The 24512-nt window shown below is 38.1% G+C and overlaps 7 gene segments (V, D, J or C); 3 read left to right on the forward strand and 4 right to left on the reverse strand.

Annotated features, from left to right (window-relative positions):
- Window positions 1–398: 398 nt before the first annotated feature.
- On the reverse strand, window positions 399–1193 carry LOC113148700. The segment is given in 2 exon segments: window positions 399–816; window positions 951–1193. Coding segments are annotated over 2 exon segments (366 nt in total).
- Window positions 1194–3264: 2071 nt separating this feature from the next.
- LOC113148702 lies at window positions 3265–3806 on the reverse strand. The segment is given in 2 exon segments: window positions 3265–3575; window positions 3712–3806. Coding segments are annotated over 2 exon segments (360 nt in total).
- A 2571-nt stretch (window positions 3807–6377) lies between these two features.
- LOC113148462 lies at window positions 6378–7384 on the forward strand (the record flags this gene model as incomplete). The annotated part of the segment is given in 2 exon segments: window positions 6378–6471; window positions 6871–7384. Coding segments are annotated over 2 exon segments (417 nt in total), but the record flags the coding sequence as incomplete, so codon positions are not given.
- Window positions 7385–12664: 5280 nt separating this feature from the next.
- Window positions 12665–13199, reverse strand: LOC113148699. The segment is given in 2 exon segments: window positions 12665–12987; window positions 13080–13199. Coding segments are annotated over 2 exon segments (378 nt in total).
- Window positions 13200–13720: 521 nt separating this feature from the next.
- LOC113148463 lies at window positions 13721–15129 on the forward strand (the record flags this gene model as incomplete). The annotated part of the segment is given in 2 exon segments: window positions 13721–13835; window positions 14628–15129. Coding segments are annotated over 2 exon segments (438 nt in total), but the record flags the coding sequence as incomplete, so codon positions are not given.
- Window positions 15130–18549: 3420 nt separating this feature from the next.
- Window positions 18550–19253, reverse strand: LOC113148703. The segment is given in 2 exon segments: window positions 18550–19059; window positions 19184–19253. Coding segments are annotated over 2 exon segments (360 nt in total).
- Window positions 19254–21716: 2463 nt separating this feature from the next.
- Window positions 21717–23098, forward strand: LOC113148707 (the record flags this gene model as incomplete). The annotated part of the segment is given in 2 exon segments: window positions 21717–21810; window positions 22600–23098. Coding segments are annotated over 2 exon segments (417 nt in total), but the record flags the coding sequence as incomplete, so codon positions are not given.
- Window positions 23099–24512: the final 1414 nt, after the last annotated feature.

A 24512-nucleotide genomic window follows, 5' to 3' on the forward strand; every position in this document is an offset into this window, starting at 1 on the left:
GACTTTTTTTTGGCAAACAGTAAACAACAGATAAATGTGCCAAACACAGCATCATTTATTATTTTAATTAAATCAATATATAAGCACAACCAATAAAACCTGTAATTATCTGGTAACATGCTAAAGGTTTTTTACTATTCAGTTTCCTCACTGTACCTATTACTACTTAGTGAAAGGTAAATGGCTTTAAGATACTCGTTTTCTTCATTGTATATTTTGCTATGAATTATTTCAACATCTTATTCTGTATAAGAAACAGCTGAAAGATAGATGCTGGAGATAAATATTCTAAGTGTAGCAACAAACGCAGGAAGGATATAGATATGCTACTTCTAGTTCCTTTAAATTAATGTTAATTAAATAAACACAGCTAAAAGACTTCGTTAGTGTCAGAAACTTCAGTGTGTTGTTCAGTGAACCAGTCGTTCATTTCAGAGTCTGCTGCAGAAACTCACAGCTGCAACAGAACAAACAGAACTGAAAGAGGTTTTTGTACGACTCTGTATCACTGTGTGAACGCTGGGTCGCTATAAACTCCCATACAGTAGTAATCTCCAGCATCTTGAGCCTGAACTCCACTGATTGTCAGAGTGAAGTCAGGTTCAGATCCACTGCTGCTGAAATGACTCGGAGTATCAGATTGACGATTACTTATTTTATAAAACAGTAGTTTAGGAGGCTGTCCGGGTTTCTGCAGGTACCAACTGAGATCATCATCAACTCCTGTACTGGCTGTACAGCTCAGAGAGACCGTCTCTCCCAGACGGACAGACGTTGATGCAGGGGACTGAGTCACAGATGGACTGGCTCCTGATCCTGGAAATGTAAACAAACAAGTGCAAAGTGAAGTTCAATGATCTATTTCTACACATCTAGGAATGATAATAATATGATTGCAAAGCATATGTTTGTCACTGAAAAGGCCATTACATAAATTCCCTAGTTCTCACCATGAAGACCGAGCAGCAGCGTGGTCAGAAGTGTCAGTAACATCGCCATCATCATTAATCTCACTGTCAGAGAAACTACACAGACTTGTCTCAGTGGTTCATCTTAAACTGGCTCAGGAGCAGTGATGCACGACAATCATTCAAAACACAACCTGTACATTCAAACTAATACCTGTGAACGTGTGAGGAGAGCAAATGTTAGTTATCTTCAAAATGAATCAGTCTGTCTGTCTGCACAGTGAAGTTAATGTTATCAGCACAACAACAAACAAACAAACAACTTTCTTAGTTCAGTTTGTAACAATTTGTTACGTTATCAGGTCTCATTAAATTACTTGAAATACTTCACTGTGACATTTTATAATTTTATCTTATTGAAATCAGATTAATGATTCAATGCTGAGATGATCCACTTTTATAAGTTGGACTAATTTTAATAAAGCTGGAGACATTTATATTGTAGAGAGGCAGTTTAAGGAGTAGAGGAGCTGACTGAGCCCAGAACAGGAGCTCTGTCTGGGGGGAGCAGGAAGAACAAACCTGCTGCTCAAAACAATATGAGTTTGAATGTTTGTAGACAGAGAGAAACACTGCTGTAAAATGTAAAACAACTACTTGGAGAATGAGCAAAGAAATTAAATGTTAGTGTGATTAATAACTGTCATGTTGATGATTGATAATTTTGTTAATAAAGCCTTTATAGATAAGTAGAAGAGAAATTATATTAAAATAACTAATTAAAATAAAACTGTTTAACAAGTAAAGTTTTTTTTCCTGTTTGAGGTTAATCAAAAGCTTTAATATTTTAGATATAATATATTATGTGAACATGTATTTAGTGCTTGTTGAGGTCACTGTGAGCTCTGTGTTCAGTGGTCTGTGTCAGAGTCTCGTCCTCTTCAGCAGCTGCAGTTGGTTCCTGCTGTAACAGTTCAGTGTCTCTGCAGTCTGACTGAGGAGGTTTTTGTACCACTACTAATCACTGTGTGAACACAACATCACTGTTAATCACATGGTAACTCTGACAGTAGTAAACTGCTGCATCTTCAGCTTGAACTCCATTGATGGTCAAAGTGAAGTCAGTCCTGCTTCCACTGCCAATAAACCGAGCTGGTGTTCCTGATTCACGTGTGCTAACAGTATATATCAGGAGCTTTGGAGGCTGTCCAGGTTTCTGTTGATACCAGTGCACAACTTCATTACCATCACTGTATCTGACAACAGCCTGGTTGGTTTTACAGGTCAGAGTGACAGTGGATCCTGGAGTAAAAGTCTCTACTGGAGGCTGAGTCACAGTCACCTGAGCGCTGCATCCTGCAGACAAAAACAAATCCTTCATTTGTCAGCAGAAAGAAAGGAGAGAAAAAGCAGCACATCATGTTTGAAATGTTGCTGAGTGAATGAACCTGTGAAACAGCAGCAGCAGAGCAGCGTCCAGATGAGGATGGTGATGAGAGTCATGCTGGTTGTGGTTTGTGCTGTGTTGACTGACACATCTGAGTGGTGCAGTGTTGAACTCCCAGGACTATAAACCTTCTGAGTTCACTGAAGGATCAGCTGATGATGCAAAGCCTCCTCTCTATGGAAATGATTTCTCTGCTCTCAACACGCTCAACACAACATGAGACACAACAATAGTAGACAAGAAATCAAATGAAAGAAGTTGAAATAAATTTAATAAAATTTCTTATTATTCTTAAAACAATTTCAATGTAGATGAGTCTAATAACTTATTTTCTTTGTTAAATAAGGTGTAAATCATCTTGTTGAACTGAACTTAAATGACTTTTTAAAAGACAGGTGCATTTTGACAGTGCAGCAGGTTTTTGTTCGACCACTTAATGACTTTGTATCACTGTGGTTGACTTTTGGTGAAGGAACCAAACTCATCATTTACTGTAAGTATCAGAGATTTTTAATGTTTTAACCTGAACCTAGTTCTACAGAGGAGGGTTACAGTGTTTTCACTCTCTGCTACAGTATTTGAGTATAAATCCATCTAGAACCTTTACAATATTATTGCTATGAATTGTGGACGTTTGTGTCTGTTTGGACTAGTTTGACTTGATGGTTTTGTGCAGATATTAGTAGAGATACTGCTCATTCACCACCATCAATAGCTGCAGTTCAACCAGAATGTGAGTCTAAAACTGTTCATGGCAAAGATTCAGTTTTGTTTCCATTGTTCAAAGTTCAGCTCGGTGACTCTTGTGTTCACTGAACCAGTGAATCTCATCACTGTCTCTTCATCAGCACCTGCAGCAGACTGTTTTCAATTCAGTGGAACTGAAGGAGGTTTTTGTACGACTCTAAATCACTGTGTGAACACATAAGCACCATGGTAGCCAAGACAGGAATAATCTCCAATATCTTCATTCTGAACACCTCTGATGGTCAGAGTGTAGTCAGAACCAGATCTACTGCCACTGAATCGAGACGGAGTTCCCGTGAAGAGAGTTGATGATCTGTATATAAGAAGTTTGGGAGCCTGTCCAGGTTTCTGAAGGTACCAACTCAGAGTGGTACCAATATTTGAACTCCCTGTGGCGCTGATGGTCACAGTCTGTCCAAGACTAACAGACTTGACTTTGTCAGACTGAGTCAGAAAATTGTTGGCAAAAGTTTCTGAAATGAGAAAAACAATTCATACCTCATGTTTAACAGCTTATTAAACAGTAGTTCAAGTTAAAATCTAAATAATCTAAACCAACACATGACAGCACAGACTAAATTAGCTCCTAACATTTTCCAAATCTCTCACCCTGACTCAGAAAACCCAACATAACAATCAGAGTTACTGGAAACATCATCTTGATGCAGTTTTCACTCTGAGTCGGTGAAAACAGTTCAGACTCTCTGTGACAGAAGAACTTAAACTGTGACGAGCAGTGAAGCGTTCAAGTTATGCAAAGTAGGTTTAACAAGGCAAAAACACACCTGTTGCTGTGAAACAGAAGAAGTAGCTGTGACACAACGTGAGTGAGAGTTCATCATCTGTTCAGAATCATTTAGAAGTTGAATTACAGACGTCTTACTTTATTTTTTTTAATTACAATCATTGATATTTAACATTTGTCTCATGTGATTCTGGTCTCATTAAGAAATGCTGCATCTCCTGCTGGTTACACGTGTCAACACTGAATTCTTAGATACTGATGTTAAATTCTCCTCTTTTTAAATTCATTTCTCTCTTTTACATGTTGGTGTCAGAGCTGCAGTGGTAATAAAAACAGTGTTATGTTGTTTTTGAGTCAGTCACTCTCTGGGGAGCTCGACAGTTCATTGTTATGGAGGTGGTTTTGTTAAGTTCTGGATCTTGGCATCATTTTTAATGTTTCCATGATTAACTAATCATTTGATGTTAGGGACCTTCCTCTGACTTCTACTGTTTCTATTACAGTAATCTGACTGTGTGTCTCCACAATCATCCCTCACTATCAGATTGAAACATTTTTAGCAATGATCTGTCACAGTTTGGTGTCTCTCCTCTGATTTCTATCCTGGCCTATGTTTCATCTTTGTTTATCTGAACTCCCTCTTCAATCTGTTCTTCATGACATTCACCTGTTCTGTCTTCTAGGACCCATGTTGTCTTTTGTTCTGTATTTCCTAAATCTGAGTTTCTGCTGTGTATTGACACAGAACTGTTCTGATTCCTGCCTCTGTGTGATGGTTTCTGGTGCTGTTGTCTTTAAACTTCTTATTTGGATTGTGAATAAAGCATAGAAAGGATTCTCTGACTGTTTATTCTCTCGACTGTTTTTTGGACAGTTGACGTCTGTTTTAAGGATTGAATTTGAATTCTGGATGTGGGGACCTTGTATGTAAGTACTGTATAAGGATGTGGGTTTGAGATGGTGGACTGAAGTGGAGTTATCTCTCGTGTGCTTGGTGAACTTTCTACTGAGCTCAGGGCTCTACTCATATACTCAGACATGACTAAAGTTGTTCTTCGTTTTGTGTTTACTAAAAGTCAGTTGTAATTATTGTATTTTTTGCCATAACGAAATCAGACCAACGTACATACATGAAGATGCTACCACAAGGTTTCAGTGTTTTGTCCAAAGACATGGGATGAAAAGGTGACATCCTTGTTAAATGAGGCACCATAGATAAAAAACCTTTGTCATCAATATTTAATGAAACTATCAGTGTGAACATGTATTTAGTGCTTGTTGAGGTCACTGTGAGCTCTGTGTTCAGTGGTCTGTGTCAGAGTCTCTTCCTCTTCAGCAGCTGCAGTTGGTTCCTGCTGTAACAGTTCAGTGTCTCTGCAGTCTGACTGAGGAGGTTTTTGTACGACTACTAATCACTGTGTGAACCCAGCAGCACTGTTAATCACATATCCACTTTTACAATAGTAAACGGCTGCATCTTCAGCCTGAACTCCACTGATGGTCAAAGTGAAGTCAGTGCTGCTTCCACTGCCACTAAATCGAGCTGGTGTTCCTGATTCAAGTGTTTTCACATGATATATCAGGAGCTTTGGAGGCTGTCCAGGTTTCTGTTGATACCAGTTGAGACAAAGACCACTGCCACAGCTGGCAGTAACAGCATGGTTGGTTTTACAGGTCAGAGTGACAGTGGATCCTGGAGTAAAAGTCACTACTGGAGGCTGAGTCACAGTCACCTGAGCGCTGCATCCTGCAGACAAAAACAAATCCTTCATTTGTCAGCAGAAAGAAAGGAGAGAAAAAGCAGCACATCATGTTTGAAATGTTGCTGAGTGAATGAACCTGTGAAACAGCAGCAGCAGAGCAGCGTCCAGATGAGGATGGTGATGAGAGTCATGCTGGTTGTGGTTTGTGTTGTGTTGACTGACACATCTGAGTGGTGCAGTGTTGAACTCCCAGGACTATAAACCTTCTGAGTTCACTGGAGGATCAGCTGATGATGCAAAGCCTCCTCTCTATGGAAATGATTTCTCTGCTCTCAACACACTCAACACAACGTGAGACACAAAAATAGAATTAATGTTTGGATTCAGATCATCTATGATTTTAATGGAACATTGGAAAATATTTCTATTAGACGTTTAGTTGAGATTGTCTAAAATGAGGATTTTTACGTTTGTGTCCACTGTGGTTGGTATTTCTGTTTATCTACCTTTGATTTTCTTACAAGGTTTATTGTAAGATATTAATTTATGAAGATATTAGTGCTTTTTAACATTCTTTATATTATTTCTTAATGTTTTGGTGGTAATTTTATTGTGTAATAACAAATGTTTAAGAAGTTAAAAAGGTAATTACAAAATTTTATACAAAAACGTTAATCTGACAAGTTTGTCTGATTAAGTCAATATAAAAAAATAAGACATCATTAATTAAACAGTGTGAATTTTATGTAAAGCTTTTCAGAATAATTAAATTACTGATTTTATTATGTTATTTTAAGGAGTAGTAATTGTTTTCAGTGCACAGATGATTGTTGACAGTGCAGCAGGTTTTCGTACGACCACTTAATGACGTTGTATCACTGTGGTGGACTTTTGGTGGAGGAACCAAACTCATCGTTGACTGTAAGTATTAGAGATTTTTATTTTGCCCAACATTTAACATTAATTAGTGCTTCATTTATTTTCCATGTAGTGAAAAGGAAGTGAAAGAGACAGATGACAAAGGTTTCAACTGTTTTCACAGCAGAGTTTCAGCTCTGTCAGTTTAAACATGAGAAAATCATCACAGAGACGAGTTATTCACTGTCACAAACTCTGAAACTCATGTGAAGATATGATCAATAAATGTGATGAATTCAGTTTTTAGTTCTGTTCCTATTTGATGTTCTGATACTGAGTGATTCATGAGAGTAACAGTAGAATAAGTTCTTGACTTTGATTTGATGAAATCTAAGAAACGAGCAGTACGTCATTTGTCTTTATCACCAAACCTTCATTGTCATTCTTCTCTCTCTCCTCCAGTGGGTGTGGTGCGTCCCACCCTGAGCGTCCTCCCCCCCTCCAGAGAGGAGCTGCAGCAGGGCAGTGCCACACTGGTGTGTCTGTCCAGCGGGGGCTTCCCCTCAACCTGGAGTGTGGGCTGGAAGGTGGGGGGCAGCAGCAGCTCCTCAGGGGTGTCCCACAGTGTGGAGGTCCTGGGGAGGGACGGCCACTACAGCAGGAGCAGCACCCTGAGCCTCTCTGCAGAGCAGTGGAGGAAGGCGGGCTCAGTGAGCTGTGAGGCCAGTCTGAGTGGACAGAGCCCTGTCACTCAAACCCTGAACCCTGACCACTGCTCAGAGTAGAGAAACAATCAGGAAACTAAATCTGCTTTAAGAGACAAATCAAACATGCTCATGTCATCTAACCTCTTTACTTTTCATGTGTTTTCATATCTTTGCTAAATCATTTTTATATTATTACAGTCACATGTTGTATTTTTGTGCTTCTGTGAAAGAAATAAATCTGTTCATGCAGCTATATTATATCTGGTCATCATTTCTGCTCATCATGTTTATCACAGTGAATCTTAAATTTATATTTTTATTAATATTGCAACTGTGTAAACGTGAATTTTTCTTCTACTTTGACTGATGATGCACTTTGTTAGATTCCTGTATCAGTTGTTGCTACAAGTGAGTTTGCACAGAAACCTTATGTTATATAAAGTACAGAAATATAATCTGCATTTGTTGTATGTTAAACAACAAATAAGGAAAGTAAAATTAGAAAACAGAAGATTCATATCTAAAACATTTGCGACACACCTTGTCTGACCCTCATATATGATATATGTTCTGTCAAATGGTAAATTATTGGTAAAGTACCAAATACAAAACCGAACATAATCAAAAAGTCAAATGAAAATATTATATAAGCATATCAAAAACATATGTAATTACTAATTCAAGTTTCAAAACTAGATTGTGCTCACCTCACCTATGACTACCTACTCATTGTTAAATGGCATAAAAACATGTGTCCTTTGTCTTATTGAATATTAAGTCATAAATTATTTAAAAGAACTCACTGAAGACTAAGACCGATGGGTTGTCTTGGAGAAGCAAGAGGAACAAAACTGATTCTCTGATCTTATCAAGTATTAATGTTTGTAGAGACCTGCACTGCTGAAAAATGTTAAACAACATCAACTTAAAGAGAATTGTGTGGAGCAACGTAATTAGATGAGAGTGAGATTTATAACTGTCACACTGCTGATTTTTAATGGATCATTTTGTTAATAAAGTTTTCATAGATTCAATTCACACGGTGTTTTACTGCAAGTAGGCCAAGAAGTGAGTTGATCTTTACTCCAATAAGAAGAATAAATGACAATACAAAAATATGATATTACAAGTTTTATTATTACTCCAATTGGAGTTTAATCGAAACTTAAAATTTTTAAAACATTCTACAAAAATTGATCTAAATATTAGTGTGAACATGTATTTAGTGCTTGGTGAGGTCACTGTGAGCTCTGTGTTCAGTGGTCTGTGTCAGAGTCTCTTCCTCTTCAGCAGCTGCAGTTGGTTCCTGCTGTAACAGTTCAGTGTCTCTGCAGTCTGACTGAGGAGGTTTTTGTACGACTACTAATCACTGTGTGAATTTCCAAAAGTGATAACCAGTATGGTGACTCTGACAGTAGTAAACTGCTGCATCTTCAGCCTGAACTCCACTGATGGTCAAAGTGAAGTCAGTGCTGCTTCCACTGCCACTAAACCGAGCTGGTGTTCCTGATACAAGTGTTTTCACATATCTTATCAGGAGCTTTGGAGTCTGTCCAGGTTTCTGTTGATACCAGTGCATACAAGCACCACCACTACAGGAGGCAACAGCGCGGTCGGTTTTACAGGTCAGAGTGACAGTGGATCCTGGAGTAAAAGTCTCTACTGGAGGCTGAGTCACAGTCACCTGAGCGCTGCATCCTGCAGACAAAAACAAATCCTTCATTTGTCAGCAGAAAGAAAGGAGAGAAAAAGCAGCACATCATGTTTGAAATGTTGCTGAGTGAATGAACCTGTGAAACAGCAGCAGCAGAGCAGCGTCCAGATGAGGATGGTGATGAGAGTCATGCTGGTTGTGGTTTGTACTGTGTTGACTGACACATCTGAGTGGTGCAGTGTTGAACTCCCAGGACTATAAACCTTCTGAGTTCACTGGAGGATCAGCTGATGATGCAAAGCCTCCTCTCTATGGAAATGATTTCTCTGCTCTCAACACGCTCAAGACAACGTGAGACACAACATTAGTGGAAATACTGTTTGGATTTACAATATTAATGATTTTAATGTAGTAGAATAAAAAGAGAATTGAAGGAAAACATTTTTAACATTTGGAATAAAACAGTGTTTTTGTCGTTATTACGTTTATAATGTCCAAACATTGTATCTTGAAAAGCTTTTTGCCTTTTTCTTTTAATTCAAGACAGTTTCAGAAATTGTGTGTTTGATTCAGTCTTTTAAATCATACAACATTAAATTCAACATTCAAATGCAGAAAGTTACAATAAGTTTCATTAAATTTCTTGTTAATCTTAAAACATTTTCAAGGCAGGTGAGTTTAATATATATGTATATTTATTTAACAATGAATAAATAAGGTGTAAATCATTGTGTTGAACTGAACTTAAGTAACTTTTTAAAAGACAGGTGCATTTTGACAGTGCAGCAGGTTTTAGTACGACCACTCAATGACTTTGTTTCACTGTGGTTGCCTTTGGTGGAGGAACCAAACTCATCATCTGTCGAGCTACACGTCGTTCCACCCTTTGCCCTCTGGACCTCTCTGACTCGTTCTGATGCCCAACTTCTGGCCGGAGATCTCGTCGCTTGGATCCACGGTATGGCCCTATGGGATGTGTGTGGAGACTGGAGTTGGTCACACGCTACCATGAAGTCGGTCTTGTCCTCGGCGTCCGTCAGAAGCTGTTTCTAGGAGGTCTCGACTCAATGCTCGATAGTCCAGGAATGGAACAAATCTGCCTGCAATTAACTAACTGGACTCCACATTAACTTAAAAGGACATTAACTGTTATACTGGACTGCCTGCTGCCTACACAGTATGTAATCACCCATATGAGGATGGGTTTCCTGTTGAGTCGGGTTCCTCTCAAGGTTTCTTTCTGTTGCCTTCTCAGGGAGTTTTTCCTTGCCACCGTCGCCCTCGGCTTGCTCATCAGGGACAATCTGATTATTATGATTCTTACACATTCACTGTTTATGTACTGTTCTTTGGCTGTGTAAAGCTGCTTTATGACAATGTCAATTGAAAAAAGCGCTACACAAATAAAATTGAATTGAATAGAATTGAATCAATAACTGTAAGTACCAGAGATTTTGAATGTTTTAACCTGAACCTAGTTCTACAGAGGAAGGTTACAGTGTTTTCACTCTCTGCTACAGTATTTGAGTATGAATCCATCTAGAACCTTTACAATATTGTTGCTATGAATTGGGAACGTTTGTGTCTGTTTGGACTAGTTTGACTTGATGGTTTTGTGCAGATATTAGTAGAGAAACTGTTCGTTCACCACCATCAATAGCTACAGTTCAACCAGAATGTGAGTCTAAAACTGTTCATGGCAAAGATTCAGTTTTGTTTCCATTGTTCAAAGTTCAGCTCGGTGACTCTTGTGTTCACTGAACCAGTGAATCTCATCACTGTCTCTTCATCAGCACCTGCAGCAGGCTGTTTTCAATTCAGTGGAACTGAAGGAGGTTTTTGTACGACTCTAAATCACTGTGTGAACACTCCACCACCATGGTCACCAAGACAATAATAATCTCCAATATCTTCATTCTGAACACCTCTGATGGTCAGAGTGTAGTCAGAACCAGATCTACTGCCACTGAATCGAGACGGAGTTCCCGTGAAGAGAGTTGAAGCTCTGTATATAAGAAGTTTGGGAGCCTGTCCAGGTTTGTGAAGGTACCAACTGAGATCAGCACCAATATTTGAACTCCCTGTGGCGCTGATGGTCACAGTCTCTCCAAGACTAACAGACTTGACTTTGTCAGACTGAGTCAGAAAATTGTTGGCAAAAGTTTCTGAAATGAGAAAAACAATTCATTCCTCATGTTTAACAGCTTATTAAACAGTAGTTCAAGTTAAAATCTAAAGAATCTAAACAAACACATAACAGCACAGACTAAATTAGCTCCTAACATTTTCCAAATCTCTCACCCTGACTCAGAAAACCCAACATAACAATCAGAGTTACTGGAAACATCATCTTGATGCAGTTTTCACTTGGAGTCCGTGAAAACAGTTCAGACTCTCTGTGACAGAAGAACTTAAACTGTGACGAGCAGTGAAGCGTTCAAGTTATGCAAAGTAGGTTTAACAAGGCAAAAACACACCTGTTGCTGTGAAACAGAAGAAGTAGCTGTGACACAACGTGAGTGAGAGTTCATCATCTGTTCAGAATCATTTAGAAGTTGAATTACAGACGTCTTACTTTGTTTTTATAATTACAATCATTGATATTTAACATTTGTCTCATGTGATTCTGGTCTCATTAAGAAATGCTGCATCTCCTGCTGGTTACATGTGTCAACACTAAACTCTGAGACACAGATGTTAAATTCTCCTCTTTTTAAATTCATTTCTCTCTTTTACATGTTGGTATCAGAGCTGCTGTGGTAATAAAAACAGTGTTATGTTGTTTTTGAGTCAGTCACTTTCTGGGGAACTCGACAGTTCATTGTTATGGAGGTGGTTTTGTTAAGTTCTGGATCTTAGCATCATTTTAATGTTTTCATGATTAACTAATCATTTGATGTGAGTGACCTTCCTCTGACTTCTTCTGTTTCTATTACAGTAATCTGACTGTGTGTCTCCACAATCATCCCTCACTATCAGATTGGAACATTTTTAGCAATGATCTGTCACAGTTTGGTGTCTCTCCTCTGATTTCTATATTGGCCTATGTTTCATCTTTGTTTATCTGAACTCCTTCTTCAATCTGTTCTTCATGACATTCACCTGTGTTCTGAGCGTTTTATTTCCCTCTGTTCTGTCTTCTAGGTCCCACATTATTTGCTGTCCTGTTTTACTTTAATCTGAATTTTATGTTGTTTATTGATTCAGAACTGTCCTGATTCCTGCCTCTGTCTGATGGTTTCTGGTGCTGTTGTCTTTAATCATCTTGTTTGGACTGTGAATAAATCATAGAAAGGATTCTCTGACTGTTTATTCTGTCGACTGTTTATTGGACTGTTGACGTCTTTTTTAAAGACTGAATTTGGAATCTGAATGTTTCTGACTGTGTCTCTGTGGATATTGGACCTTGTATGTAAGTACTGTATAAGGATGTGGGTTTGATATGGTGGACTGAAGTGGAGTTATCTCTCGTGTGCTTGGTGAACTTTCTACTGAGCTCAGGGCTCTACTCATATACTCAGACCTGACTAAAGTTGTTCTTCGTTTTGTGTTTACTAAAAGTCAGTTGTAATTATAATATTTTTTGCAGTGAAGAAATCGGACCACTGCACATACATGAAGGTGCTACCACAAGGTTTCAGTGTTTTGTCCAAAGACATTGGATGAATAGGTGACAGCCTTGTTAAATGAGGCGCCACAAATAAAAAAACCTTTGTCAACTTTTAATTAAAGTATTAGTGTGAACATGTATTTAGTGCTTGTTGAGGTCACTGTGAGCTCTGTGTTCAGTGGTCTGTGTCAGAGTCTCTTCCTCTTCAGCAGCTGCAGTTGGTTCCTGCTGTAACAGTTCAGTGTCTCTGCAGTCGGACTGAGGAGGTTTTTGTACGACTACTTATCACTGTGTAAACACTGGCCCATAATGTACACTCTGACAGTAGTAAACTGCTGCATCTTCAGCCTGAACTCCACTGATGGTCAAAGTGAAGTCAGTGCTGCTTCCACTGCCACTAAACCGAGCTGGTGTTCCTGACTGCAGCTTTTTCACATAGTATATCAGGAGCTTTGGAGGCTGTCCAGGTTTCTGTTGATACCAGTGCATCCAGTCACCATTACTGTCTCTGACAACAGCCTGGTTGGTTTTACAGGTCAGAGTGACAGTGGATCCTGGAGTAAAAGTCTCTACTGGAGGCTGAGTCACAGTCACCTGAGCGCTGCATCCTGCAGACAAAAACAAATCCTTCATTTGTCAGCAGAAAGAAAGGAGAGAAAAAGCAGCACATCATGTTTGAAATGTTGCTGAGTGAATGAACCTGTGAAACAGCAGCAGCAGAGCAGCGTCCAGGTGAGGATGGTGATGAGAGTCATGCTGGTTGTGGTTTGTGCTGTGTTGACTGACACATCTGAGTGGTGCAGTGTTGAACTCCCAGGACTATAAACCTTCTGAGTTGACTGGAGGATCAGCTGATGATGCAAAGCCTCCTCTCTATGGAAATGATTTCTCTGTTCTCAACACGCTTAACACAACGTGAAATAGAATTATTGTTTGGATTTAGATCATCTATGATTTTAATGGAACACTGGAAAATATTACTAATAGAAGTTTAGTTGAGATTGTCTAAAATGAGGATTTGTACGTTTGTGTCCACTGTGGTTGGTATTTCTGTTTATCTGCCTTTGATTTTCTTACAAGGTTTATTGTAGAACATTGATTTAAGATGATTTCACTGCTTTTTTAATTATTTATATTATTATTTCAATGCCTTGTGACATATTTTTAAGAAGTTAAAATGTAATTACAAACATTGCTACACAAATATTAATCTGACAAGTCTTTCTGATGTAGGTAAAGTAATGAAAAACTGAAATAATTAATTAAACAGTATGAATTTGATGTAAAGCTTTTTAGAATTTTTAAAATACTGATTTTTTATGCCATTTCAACAAGTAGTGATTGTTTTCAGTGGACAGATCATTGTTCACAGTGCAGCAGGTTTTTGTACGACCACTTAATGACTTTGTATCACTGTGGTTGACTTTTGGTGGAGGAACCAAACTCATCGTTGACTGTAAGTACCAGAGATTCTTATTTTGTACAACATTTAACATTAATTTAGTTTTTATTCATGTTTTAACATCAGTGTGATCAATATTAGTTTTTGTATGTTGCTGATATTTATTATTTATCAATTATAGCTGAGCTCACAGCCTGTATTCACATCACATCTGTATTTATTTAATATTGAACAAAACCAAATTTATATTTTAGAAGATTAAATGAAAAGTTTTTCTACCGTTTACTCATACATTTTATAAAATAACATTGTTTGCTTACAAATATTTACAGTATGTCTTTGTCATGTCAAGTTAATAATCTGAAACATGATTAATCTCATTGTTATTGATTAATTCTAAAAACTATTAAAGAGTTAACATCTGATTCATGTTAAAAAACAAAATGATTTCAGTTCATCAGTTTATCAGTTAATGCAGCTTTTCTTTGTGTTCATGCTTCATTTATTTTCCATGTAGTGAAAAGGAAGTGAAAGAGACAGATGACAAAGGTTTCAACTGTTTTCACAACAGAGTTCCAGCTCTGTCAGTTTAAACATGAGAAAATCATCACAGAGACGAGTTATTCACTGTCACAAACTCTGAAAGTCATGTGAAGATATGATCAATAAATGTGATGAATTCAGTTTTTAGTTCTGTTTCTATTTGATGTTCTGATACTGAGTGATTCATGAGAGTAACAGTAGAATAAGTTCTTGACTTTGATTTGATGAAATCGAAGAAACGAGCAGTACGTCATTTGTCTTTATCACCAAACCTTCATTGTCATTCTTCTCTCTCTCCTCCAGTGGGTGTGGTGCGTCCCACCCTGAGCGTCCTCCCCCCCTCCAGAGAGGAGCTGCAGCAGGGCAGTGCCACACTGGTGTGTCTGTCCAGCGGGGGCTTCCCCTCAACCTGGAGTGTGGGCTGGAAGGTGGGGGGCAGCAGCAGCTCCTCAGGGGTGTCCCACAGTGTGGAGGTCCTGGGGAGGGACGGCCACTACAGCAGGAGCAGCACCCTGAGCCTCTCTGCAGAGCAGTGGAGGAAGGCGGGCTCAGTGAGCTGTGAGGCCAGTCTGAGTGGACAGAGCCCTGTCACTCAAACCCTGAACCCTGACCACTGCTCAGAGTAGAGAAACAATCAGGAAACTAAATCTGCTTCAAGAGACAAATCAAACATGCTCATGTCATCTAACGTCTTTACTTTTCATGTGTTTTCATATCTTTGCTAAATCATTTTTATATTATTACAGTCACATGTTGTATTTTTGTGCTTCTGTGAAAGAAATAAATCTGTTCATGCAGCTATATTATATCTGGTCATAATGTTCTTTTATCATAGTGAATCTTAGATCATTTTTTAAATAATTTTGTTTTACCTTCTGCCCCTGATTTATTCTTGGATGAATAATAAATGCAGGACAAGAAAAACATTATTAACTACAACGTTTTTTGCTTAAATCTCAGTACTATTTTTACGTAAATTAATTAAATCAATAATTTCTTGCCTGACTGACTTTAAAATCAGGGCAATAGAAGGTTTGACAACTAAATGTTTGATTTGTGATAGAACAAACTTTGTCCTGGTACAAACAGTAAACAATGTGCTAAATACAACATCATTTACTCTTTTAATTATATCAATATAAAGGCACATCTAATAAAACTTGTAATTATCTGGTGATACACTAAAGACTTTATACTATTCAGTTTCCTCACTGTATCTATTACTACTTAATGAAAGGTAAATGGCTTTAAGACACTTGTTCTCTTCATTGCATATTTTGCTATAAAGTATTTCAACATCTTATTCTGTACAAGAAACAGCTGAAAGACAGATGCTGGAGATAAATATTCTAAGTGTAGCGAAAAACTAGTGAAGAATATAAATATTCTACTTCCAGTTACTTTAAATTAAATTAAATTAAATTAAATTAATTAAATAAACAGAGCTAAAATACTTGTGTCAGAAACTTTGGATTGGAACATTTTTAGCAATGAGCTGTCACAGTTTGGTGTCTCTCCTCTGATTTCTATCTTGGCCTATGTTTCATCTTTTTTTATCTGAACTCCTTCAATCTTTTCATCATGACATTCACCTGTCCTGTCTTCTAGGTCCCCCATTGTCTTCTGTTCTGTATTTCTTTCATTTGAGTTTATGTTGTATATTGACTCAGAACTGTCCTGATTCATGCCTCTGTCTGATGATTGTGAATAAAGCATAGAAAGGATTCTCTGCCTGTTTATTCTTTGGACTTTTGATGTCTGATTTAAAGATTAAATTTGGATTCTGGTTGTTTCTGACTGTCTCTGTTGATATTGGACCTGAAGTGGAGTTTCTTTTCTCTTGTGTGTGAACTTTCTACTGAGCTCAGGGCTCTCTACTTTCATATACTCAGAAATGACTAAAGTCATTTGTCCTTTGTGATTATTAAAAAGTCAGCTGCAATTACTGTATTAATTCGAATAAATTAATTGTTGTTCGACAACTGCACATACATCAAGTTAATACCACAAAGATTTTAGTGTTTTGTCCAAACACATGAGATGACAACAGTGACAGTCTTATAAAATGATCCACAGGCGCCTCAAATACAAAACCTCTGTCATAAACATTTAATTAAACTATAAGTGTGATTGTTAAATTTTGTGCTTGGTGAGGTCACTGTGAGCTCTGTGTTCAGTGGTCTGTGTCAGAGTCTCTTCCTCTTCAGCAGCTGCAGTTGGTTCCTGCTGTAACAGTTCAGTGTCTCTGCAGTCTGACTGAGGAGGTTTTTGTACGACTACTAATCACTGTGTGAACACAGCAGCACTGTTAATCCAATGGTAACTCTGACAGTAGTAAACTGCTGCATCTTCAGCCTGAACTCCACTGATTTTCAAAGTGAAGTCAGTGCTGCTTCCACTGCCACTAAACCGAGCTGGTGATCCTGAATGCAGTGTTTTCACAAGGTATATCAGGAGCTTTGGAGGCTGTCCAGGTTTCTGTTGATACCAGTGCATCCAGTCACCATTGCTGTCTCTGTAAACAGCCTGGTTGGTTTTACAGGTCAGAGTGACAGTGGATCCTGGAGTAAAAGTCTCTACTGGAGGCTGAGTCACAGTCACCTGAGCGCTGCATCCTGCAGACAAAAACAAATCCTTCATTTGTCAGCAGAAAGAAAGGAGAGAAAAAGCAGCACATCATGTTTGAAATGTTGCTGAGTGAATGAACCTGTGAAACAGCAGCAGCAGAGCAGCGTCCAGATGAGGATGGTGATGAGAGTCATGCTGGTTGTGGTTTGTGCTGTGTTGACTGACACATCTGAGTGGTGCAGTGTTGAACTCCCAGGACTATAAACCTTCTGAGTTGACTGGAGGATCAGCTGATGATGCAAAGCCTCCTCTCTATGGAAATGATTTCTCTGCTCTCACCATGCTCAAAACAACGTGAGACACAACAATAGTGGAAATACAGTTTGGATTTACAATATTAATGATTTTAATGTAGTAGAATAAAAAGAGAATTGAATGAAAACTTTTAACATTTGGAAAAAAACAGTGTTTTTGTCGTTATTGCGTTTATAATGTCCAAACATTGTATCTTGAAAAGCTTTTTGCCTTTTTCTTTTAATTCAAGACAATTTCAGAAATTGTGTGTTTGATTCAGTCTTTTTTAAATCATACAACATTAAAATCAACTGTCAAATGCAGAAAGTTCCAACAAGTTTCATTAAATTTCTTGTTAATCTTAAAACAATTTCAAGGTAGGTGAGTTTAATATATATGTATATTAATTTAACAATGAATAAATAAGGTGTAAATCATTGTGTTGAACTGAACTTAAGTAACTTTTTAAAAGACAGGTGCATTTTGACAGTGCAGCAGGTTTTTGTACGACCACTCAATGACTTTGTTTCACTGTGGTTGCCTTTGGTGGAGGAACCAAACTCATCATCTGTCAAGCTACACGTCGTGCCACCCTTTGCCCTCTGGACCTCTCTGACTCGTTCTGATGCCCAACTTCTGGCCAGAGATCTCGTCGCTTGGATCCACTGTCTGCTCAATGGGATGTGTGTGGAGCCTGGAGTTGGTCACACGCTACCATGAAGTCGGTCTTGTCCTCGGCGTCCGTCGGAAGCTGTTTCTAGGAGGTCTCGACTCAATGCTCAATAGTCCAGGACTGGAACAAATCTGCCTGCAATTAACTAACTGGACTCCACATTAACTTAAAAGGACATTAACTGTTATACTGGACTGCCTGCTGCCTACACAGCATGTAATCATCCATATGAGGATGGGTTTCCTGTTGAGTCGGGTTCCTCTCAAGGTTTCTTCCTGTTGCCTTCTCAGGGAGTTTTTCCTTGCCACCGTCGCCCTCGGCTTGCTCATCAGGGACAATCTGATTATTATGATTCTTACACATTCACTGTTTATGTACTTTTCTTTGGCTGTGTAAAGCTGCTTTATGACAATGTCAATTGAAAAAAGCGCTACACAAATAAAATTGAATTGAATATAATTGAATCAATAACTGTAAATACCAGAGATTTTGAATGTTTTAACCTGAACTTAGTTCTACAGAGGAAGGTTACAGTGTTTTCACTCTCTGCTACAGTATTTGAGTATGAATCCATCTAGAACCTTTACAATATTGTTGCTATGAATTGGGAACGTTTGTGTCTGTTTGGACTAGTTTGACTTGATGGTTTTGTGCAGATATTAGTAGAGAAACTGTTCGTTCACCACCATCAATAGCTACAGTTCAACCAGAATGTGAGTCTAAAACTGTTCATGGCAAAGATTCAGTTTTGTTTCCATTGTTCAAAGTTCAGCTCGGTGACTCTTGTGTTCACTGAACCAGTGAATCTCATCACTGTCTCTTCATCAGCACCTGCAGCAGGCTGTTTTCAATTCAGTGGAACTGAAGGAGGTTTTTGTACGACTCTAAATCACTGTGTGAACACTCCACCACCATGGTTACCAAAGCAAAAATAATCTCCAATATCTTCATTCTGAACACCTGTGATGGTCAGAGTGTAGTCAGAACCAGATCTACTGCCACTGAATCGAGACGGAGTTCCCGTGAAGAGACTTGATGAGCTGTATATAAGAAGTTTGGGAGCCTGTCCAGGTTTGTGAAGGTACCAACTGAGGTCAGCACCAATATCTGAACTCCCTGTGGCGCTGATGGTCACAGTCTCTCCAAGACTAACAGACTTGACTTTGTCAAACTGAGTCAGAAAATTGTTGGCAAAAGTTTCTGAAATGAGAAAAACAATTCATTCCTCATGTTTAACAGCTTAAAAAGTTAAAATGAAAAGAATTTAAACAAACACATAACAGCACAGACTAAATGTGCTCCTAACATTTTCCAAATCTCTCACCCTGACTCAGAAAACCCAACATAACAATCAGAGTTACTGGAAACATCATCTTGATGCAGTTTTCACTTGGAGTCGGTGAAAACAGTTCAGACTCTCTGTGACAGAAGAACTTAAACTGTGACGAGCAGTGAAGCGTTCAAGTTATGCAAAGTAGGTTGAACAAGGCAAAAACACACCTGTTGCTGTGAAACAGAAGAAGTAGCTGTGACACAACGTGAGTGAGAGTTCATCGCCTGTTCAGAATCATTTATAAGTTGAATTACAGACGTCTTACTTTGTTTTTATAATTACAATCATTGATATTTACCATTTGTCTCATGTGATTCTGGTCTCATTAAGAAATGCTGCATCTCCTGCTGGTTACATGTGTCAACAATAAACTCTGAGACACAGATGTTAAATTCATTTCTCTCTTTTACATGTTGGTATCAGAGCTGCAGTGGTAATAAAAACAGTGTTATGTTGCTTTTGAGTCAGTAACTTTCTGGGGAGCTCGACAGTTCATTGTTATGGAGGTGGTTTTGTTAAGTTCTGGACCTTAGCATCATTTTTAATATTTACTGACTTCTACTGTTTCTATTACACTAATCTGACTGTGTGTCTCCACAATCATCCCTCACTGTTAGATTGGAACATTTTTAGCAATGATCTGTCACAGCTTGGTGTCTCTCCTCTGATATCTATCTTGGCCTATGTTTCATCTTTCTTTATCTGAACTCCCTCTTCAATCTGTTCATCAGTCTGTTCTGTCTTCTAGGTCCCACATTATCTGCTGTTCTGTATTTCTTTAATTTGAGTTTATGTTGTTTATTGACTCAAAACTGTCCTGATTCATGCCTCTGTCTGATGATTGTGAATAAAGCATGGAAAGGATTCTCTGACTGTTTATTCTTTGGACTTTTGACGTCTGATTTAAAGATTGAATTTGGATTCTGGTTGTTTCTGACTGTGTCTCTGTTGATATTGGATCTCAAGTGGAGTTTCTTTGTTTTCTCTCAGGTGTGAACTTTCTACTAAGCTCAGGGTTCTCTACTTTCATATACTCAGAAATGACTAAAGTCGTTCGTCCTTTTGTGATTATTAAAAAGTCAGCTGCAATTACTATATTCATTTGAATGAATTAATTGTTGTTCGACAACTGCACATACATGAAGGTAATACCACAAAGTTTCAGTGTTTTGTCCAAACACATGAGATGACAACGTGACAGCATTATTAAATGATCCACAGGCGCCACAAATACAAAACCTTTGTCATCAGAATAGTAAAGTATTAGTGTGAACATGTATTTATTGCTTGGTGAGGTCACTGTGAGCTCTGTGTTCAGTGGTCTGTGTCAGAGTCTCTTCCTCTTCAGCAGCTGCAGTTGGTTCCTGCTGTAACAGTTCAGTGTCTCTGCAGTCTGACTGAGGAGGTTTTTGTACGACTACTAATCACTGTGTGAATGTCCAAGAGCCATCATCAAGTTCATGTGCACCCTGACAGTAGTAAACTGCTGCATCTTCAGCCTGAACTCCACTGATTTTCAAAGTGAAGTCAGTGCTGCTTCCACTGCCACTAAACCGAGATGGTGTTCCTGATTCAAGTGTTTTCACATAATATATTAGGAGCTTTGGAGTCTGTCCAGGTTTCTGTTGATACCAGGACATAGCCTGGTCACCATCACTATATGTGTAAACAGCCTGGTTGGTTTTACAGGTCAGAGTGACAGTGGATCCTGGAGTAAAAGTCTCTACTGGAGGCTGAGTCACAGTCACCTGAGCGCTGCATCCTGCAGACAAAAACAAATCCTTCATTTGTCAGCAGAAAGAAAGGAGAGAAAAAGCAGCACATCATGTTTGAAATGTTGCTGAGTGAATGAACCTGGGAAACAGCAGCAGCAGAGCAGCGTCCAGATGAGGATGGTGATGAGAGTCATGCTGGTTGTGGTTTGTGTTGTGTTGACTGACACATCTGAGTGGTGCAGTGTTGAACTCCCAGGACTATAAACCTTCTGAGTTCACTGGAGGATCAGCTGATGATGCAAAGCCTCCTCTCTATGGAAATGATTTCTCTGCTCTCAACACGCTCAACACAACGTGAGAAAGAACAATAGAATTAATGTTTGGATTTAGATCAACTATGATTTTACTGGAACATTGGAAAATGTTTCTATTAGAAGTTTAGTTGATTGTCTAAAATGAGGATTTGTACGTTTGTGTCCACTGTGGTTGGTATTTCTCTTTATCTTCCTTTGATTTTCTTACAAGGTTTATTGTAGAATAATGATTTTTAATGATATAACTGCTTTTTAAATTACTTATATTAGTATTCCAATGCATCATGACACATTTTTAAGAATTTAAAACTGTAATTACAAACTTTGTTACAGAAATATTAATCTGACAAATCTGTCTAATGTAGTTAAAGTATAAAAAAACAGAAATCATCAATTAAAAAGTATGAATTTGATGTAAAGCTAATAAGAATCATTAAAATCGTGATTTTGAATTGTTATTTAAAGGAGTAGTGATTGTTTTCAGTGGACAGATGATTGTTCACAGTGCAGCAGGTTTTTGTACGACCACTTAATGACTTTGTATCACTGTGGTTGACTTTTGGTGGAGGAACCAAACTCATCGTTGACTGTAAGTACCAGAGATTTTTACTTTGCACAACATTTAACATTAATTTAGGCTTTTTTCATTTTTTAATATCAGTGTGATTAATATTAGTTTTTGTATGTTGCTGATATTTATTATTTATTAATCAAAGCTGAGCTCACAACCTGTATTCACATCAGATCAGTATTTATTTAAAATTGAACAAAACCAAATTTATATTTTAGAAGATTAATGGAAAAAAATTCTTCCGTTTAATCATAAATTTATAAAATATCATTGTCAGTTTAAGAATATTTACAGTAAATCTTTGTCATGTCAAGTTTAGAATCTAAAACATGATTAATCTCATTGTTATTGATCCATTTTGAAACTATTAAAGAGTTAACATCTGATTCATGTTAAAAAACAAAATGATTTCAGTTCATCAGTTTATCAGTTAATGCAGCTTTTCTTTGTGTTCATGCTTCGTTTATTTTCCATGTAGTGAAAAGGAAGTGAAAGAGACAGATGACAAAGGTTTCAACTGTTTTCACAGCAGAGTTTCAGCTCTGTCAGTTTAAACATGAGAAAATCATCACAGAGACGAGTTATTCACTGCCACAAACTCTGAAACTCATGTGAAGACATGATCAATAAATGTGATGAATTCAGTTTTTAGTTCTGTTTCTATTTGATGTTCTGATACTGAGTGATTCATGAGAGTAACAGTAGAATAAGTTCTTGACTTTGATTTGATGAAATCTAAGAAACGAGCAGTACGTCATTTGTCTTTATCACCAAACCTTCATTGTCATTCTTCTCTCTCTCCTCCAGTGGGTGTGGTGCGTCCCACCCTGAGCGTCCTCCCCCCCTCCAGAGAGGAGCTGCAGCAGGGCAGTGCCACACTGGTGTGTCTGTCCAGCGGGGGCTTCCCCTCAACCTGGAGTGTGGGCTGGAAGGTGGGGGGCAGCAGCAGCTCCTCAGGGGTGTCCCACAGTGTGGAGGTCGTGGGGAGGGACGGCCACTACAGCAGGAGCAGCACCCTGAGCCTCTCTGCAGAGCAGTGGAGGAAGGCGGGCTCAGTGAGCTGTGAGGCCAGTCTGAGTGGACAGAGCCCTGTCACTCAAACCCTGAACCCTGACCACTGCTCAGAGTAGAGAAACAATCAGGAAACTAAATCTGCTTTAAGAGACAAATCAAACATGCTCATGTCATCTAACCTCTTTACTTTTCATGTGTCTTCATATTTTTGCTAAATCATTTTATATTATTACAGTCACACGTTGTATTTTTGTGCTTCTGTGAAAGAAATAAATCTGTTCATGCAGCTATATTATATCTGGTCATCATTTCTGCTTATCATGTTTATCACAGTGAATCTTAAATTTATATTTTTATTAATATTGCAACTGTGTAAACCTGAATTTCACTTTTAATTTGACTGATGATGCACTTTGTTAGATTTGTGTAGTATGTATTGCTACAAGTCAGTTTGTACAGAAACCTTATGTTATATAAATTACAAAAATCTAGTCTGCATGTGTTGTATGTTAAACAACAAATAAGGAAATAGAAAATTTGAAAAGAGAAAAGTATCAAACCTTGTCCGACACTCATAGATGATGTGTGTTCTTTCAAATATTAAATTATTGGTAAAATACCAAATACAAAGTCAAACATAATGAAAAATTCTAGTGAAATTATTATATGAGCATGTCAAAGACATATGTAATTACTAATTCAAGTATTAAAACTAGGTTGTGTTCACTGCACCTATGACTACCTATTGATTGTTAAATGGTCTGAAAACACGTTTCCTTTGTTTTGTTTATTCAGCCATAAATTAAAAGGAACTCACTGAAGACTAAGACCGATGTGTTGTCTGGGAGAAGAAAGAGGAACAAAACTGTTTCTGATCTTATCAAGTATTAATGTTTGTAGAGACCTGCGCTGCTGAAATATGTTAAACAACATCAACTTAAAGAGAATTGTTTGAAGCAAAGTAATTAGATGAGAGTGAGATTAATAACTGTGACATTGCTGATTTTTATAGGATCATTTTGTGAATAAAGTTTTCATAGATTGAAGTGACAGTGTTTTTTTACTGAAAGTGGGCCAAGAAGTGAGTTGAACATTGTTCCCATAAGAAGAATAAATAACAACACAAAAATATAATATTACCAGTTTTACTATTACGACTACTTCAGTTTAATCAAATCTTTAAATTTTTAAAACACTCTAGAAAAATGGATTTAAATGTTAGTGTGAACATATATTTAGTGCTTGTTGAGGTCACTGTGAGCTCTGTGTTCAGTGGTCTGTGTCAGAGTCTCTTCCTCTTCAGCAGCTGCAGTTGGTTCCTGCTGTAACAGTTCAGTGTCTCTGCAGTCTGACTGAGGAGGTTTTTGTACCACTACTAATCACTGTGTTAACGATGCTCCACCATGGTAAGTCTGACAGTAATAAACTGCTGCATCTTCAGTCTGAACTCCACTGATTTTCAAAGTGAAGTCAGTGCTGCTTCCACTGCCACTAAACCGAGCTGGTGTTCCTGATACACGTGTGTTCACATAATATATCAGGAGCTTTGGAGTCTGTCCATGTTTCTGTTGATACCAGTACATACCCTCATTACCATTAGACCACCTGTGAACAGCCGGGTTGACTTTACAGGTCAGAGTGACAGTGGATCCTGGAGTAAAAGTCTCTACTGGAGGCTGAGTCACAGTCACCTGAGCGCTGCATCC

This window comes from Anabas testudineus, chromosome 22 (assembly GCF_900324465.2).
Source record: "Anabas testudineus chromosome 22, fAnaTes1.2, whole genome shotgun sequence".
Classification (NCBI taxonomy): domain Eukaryota; kingdom Metazoa; phylum Chordata; class Actinopteri; order Anabantiformes; family Anabantidae; genus Anabas; species Anabas testudineus.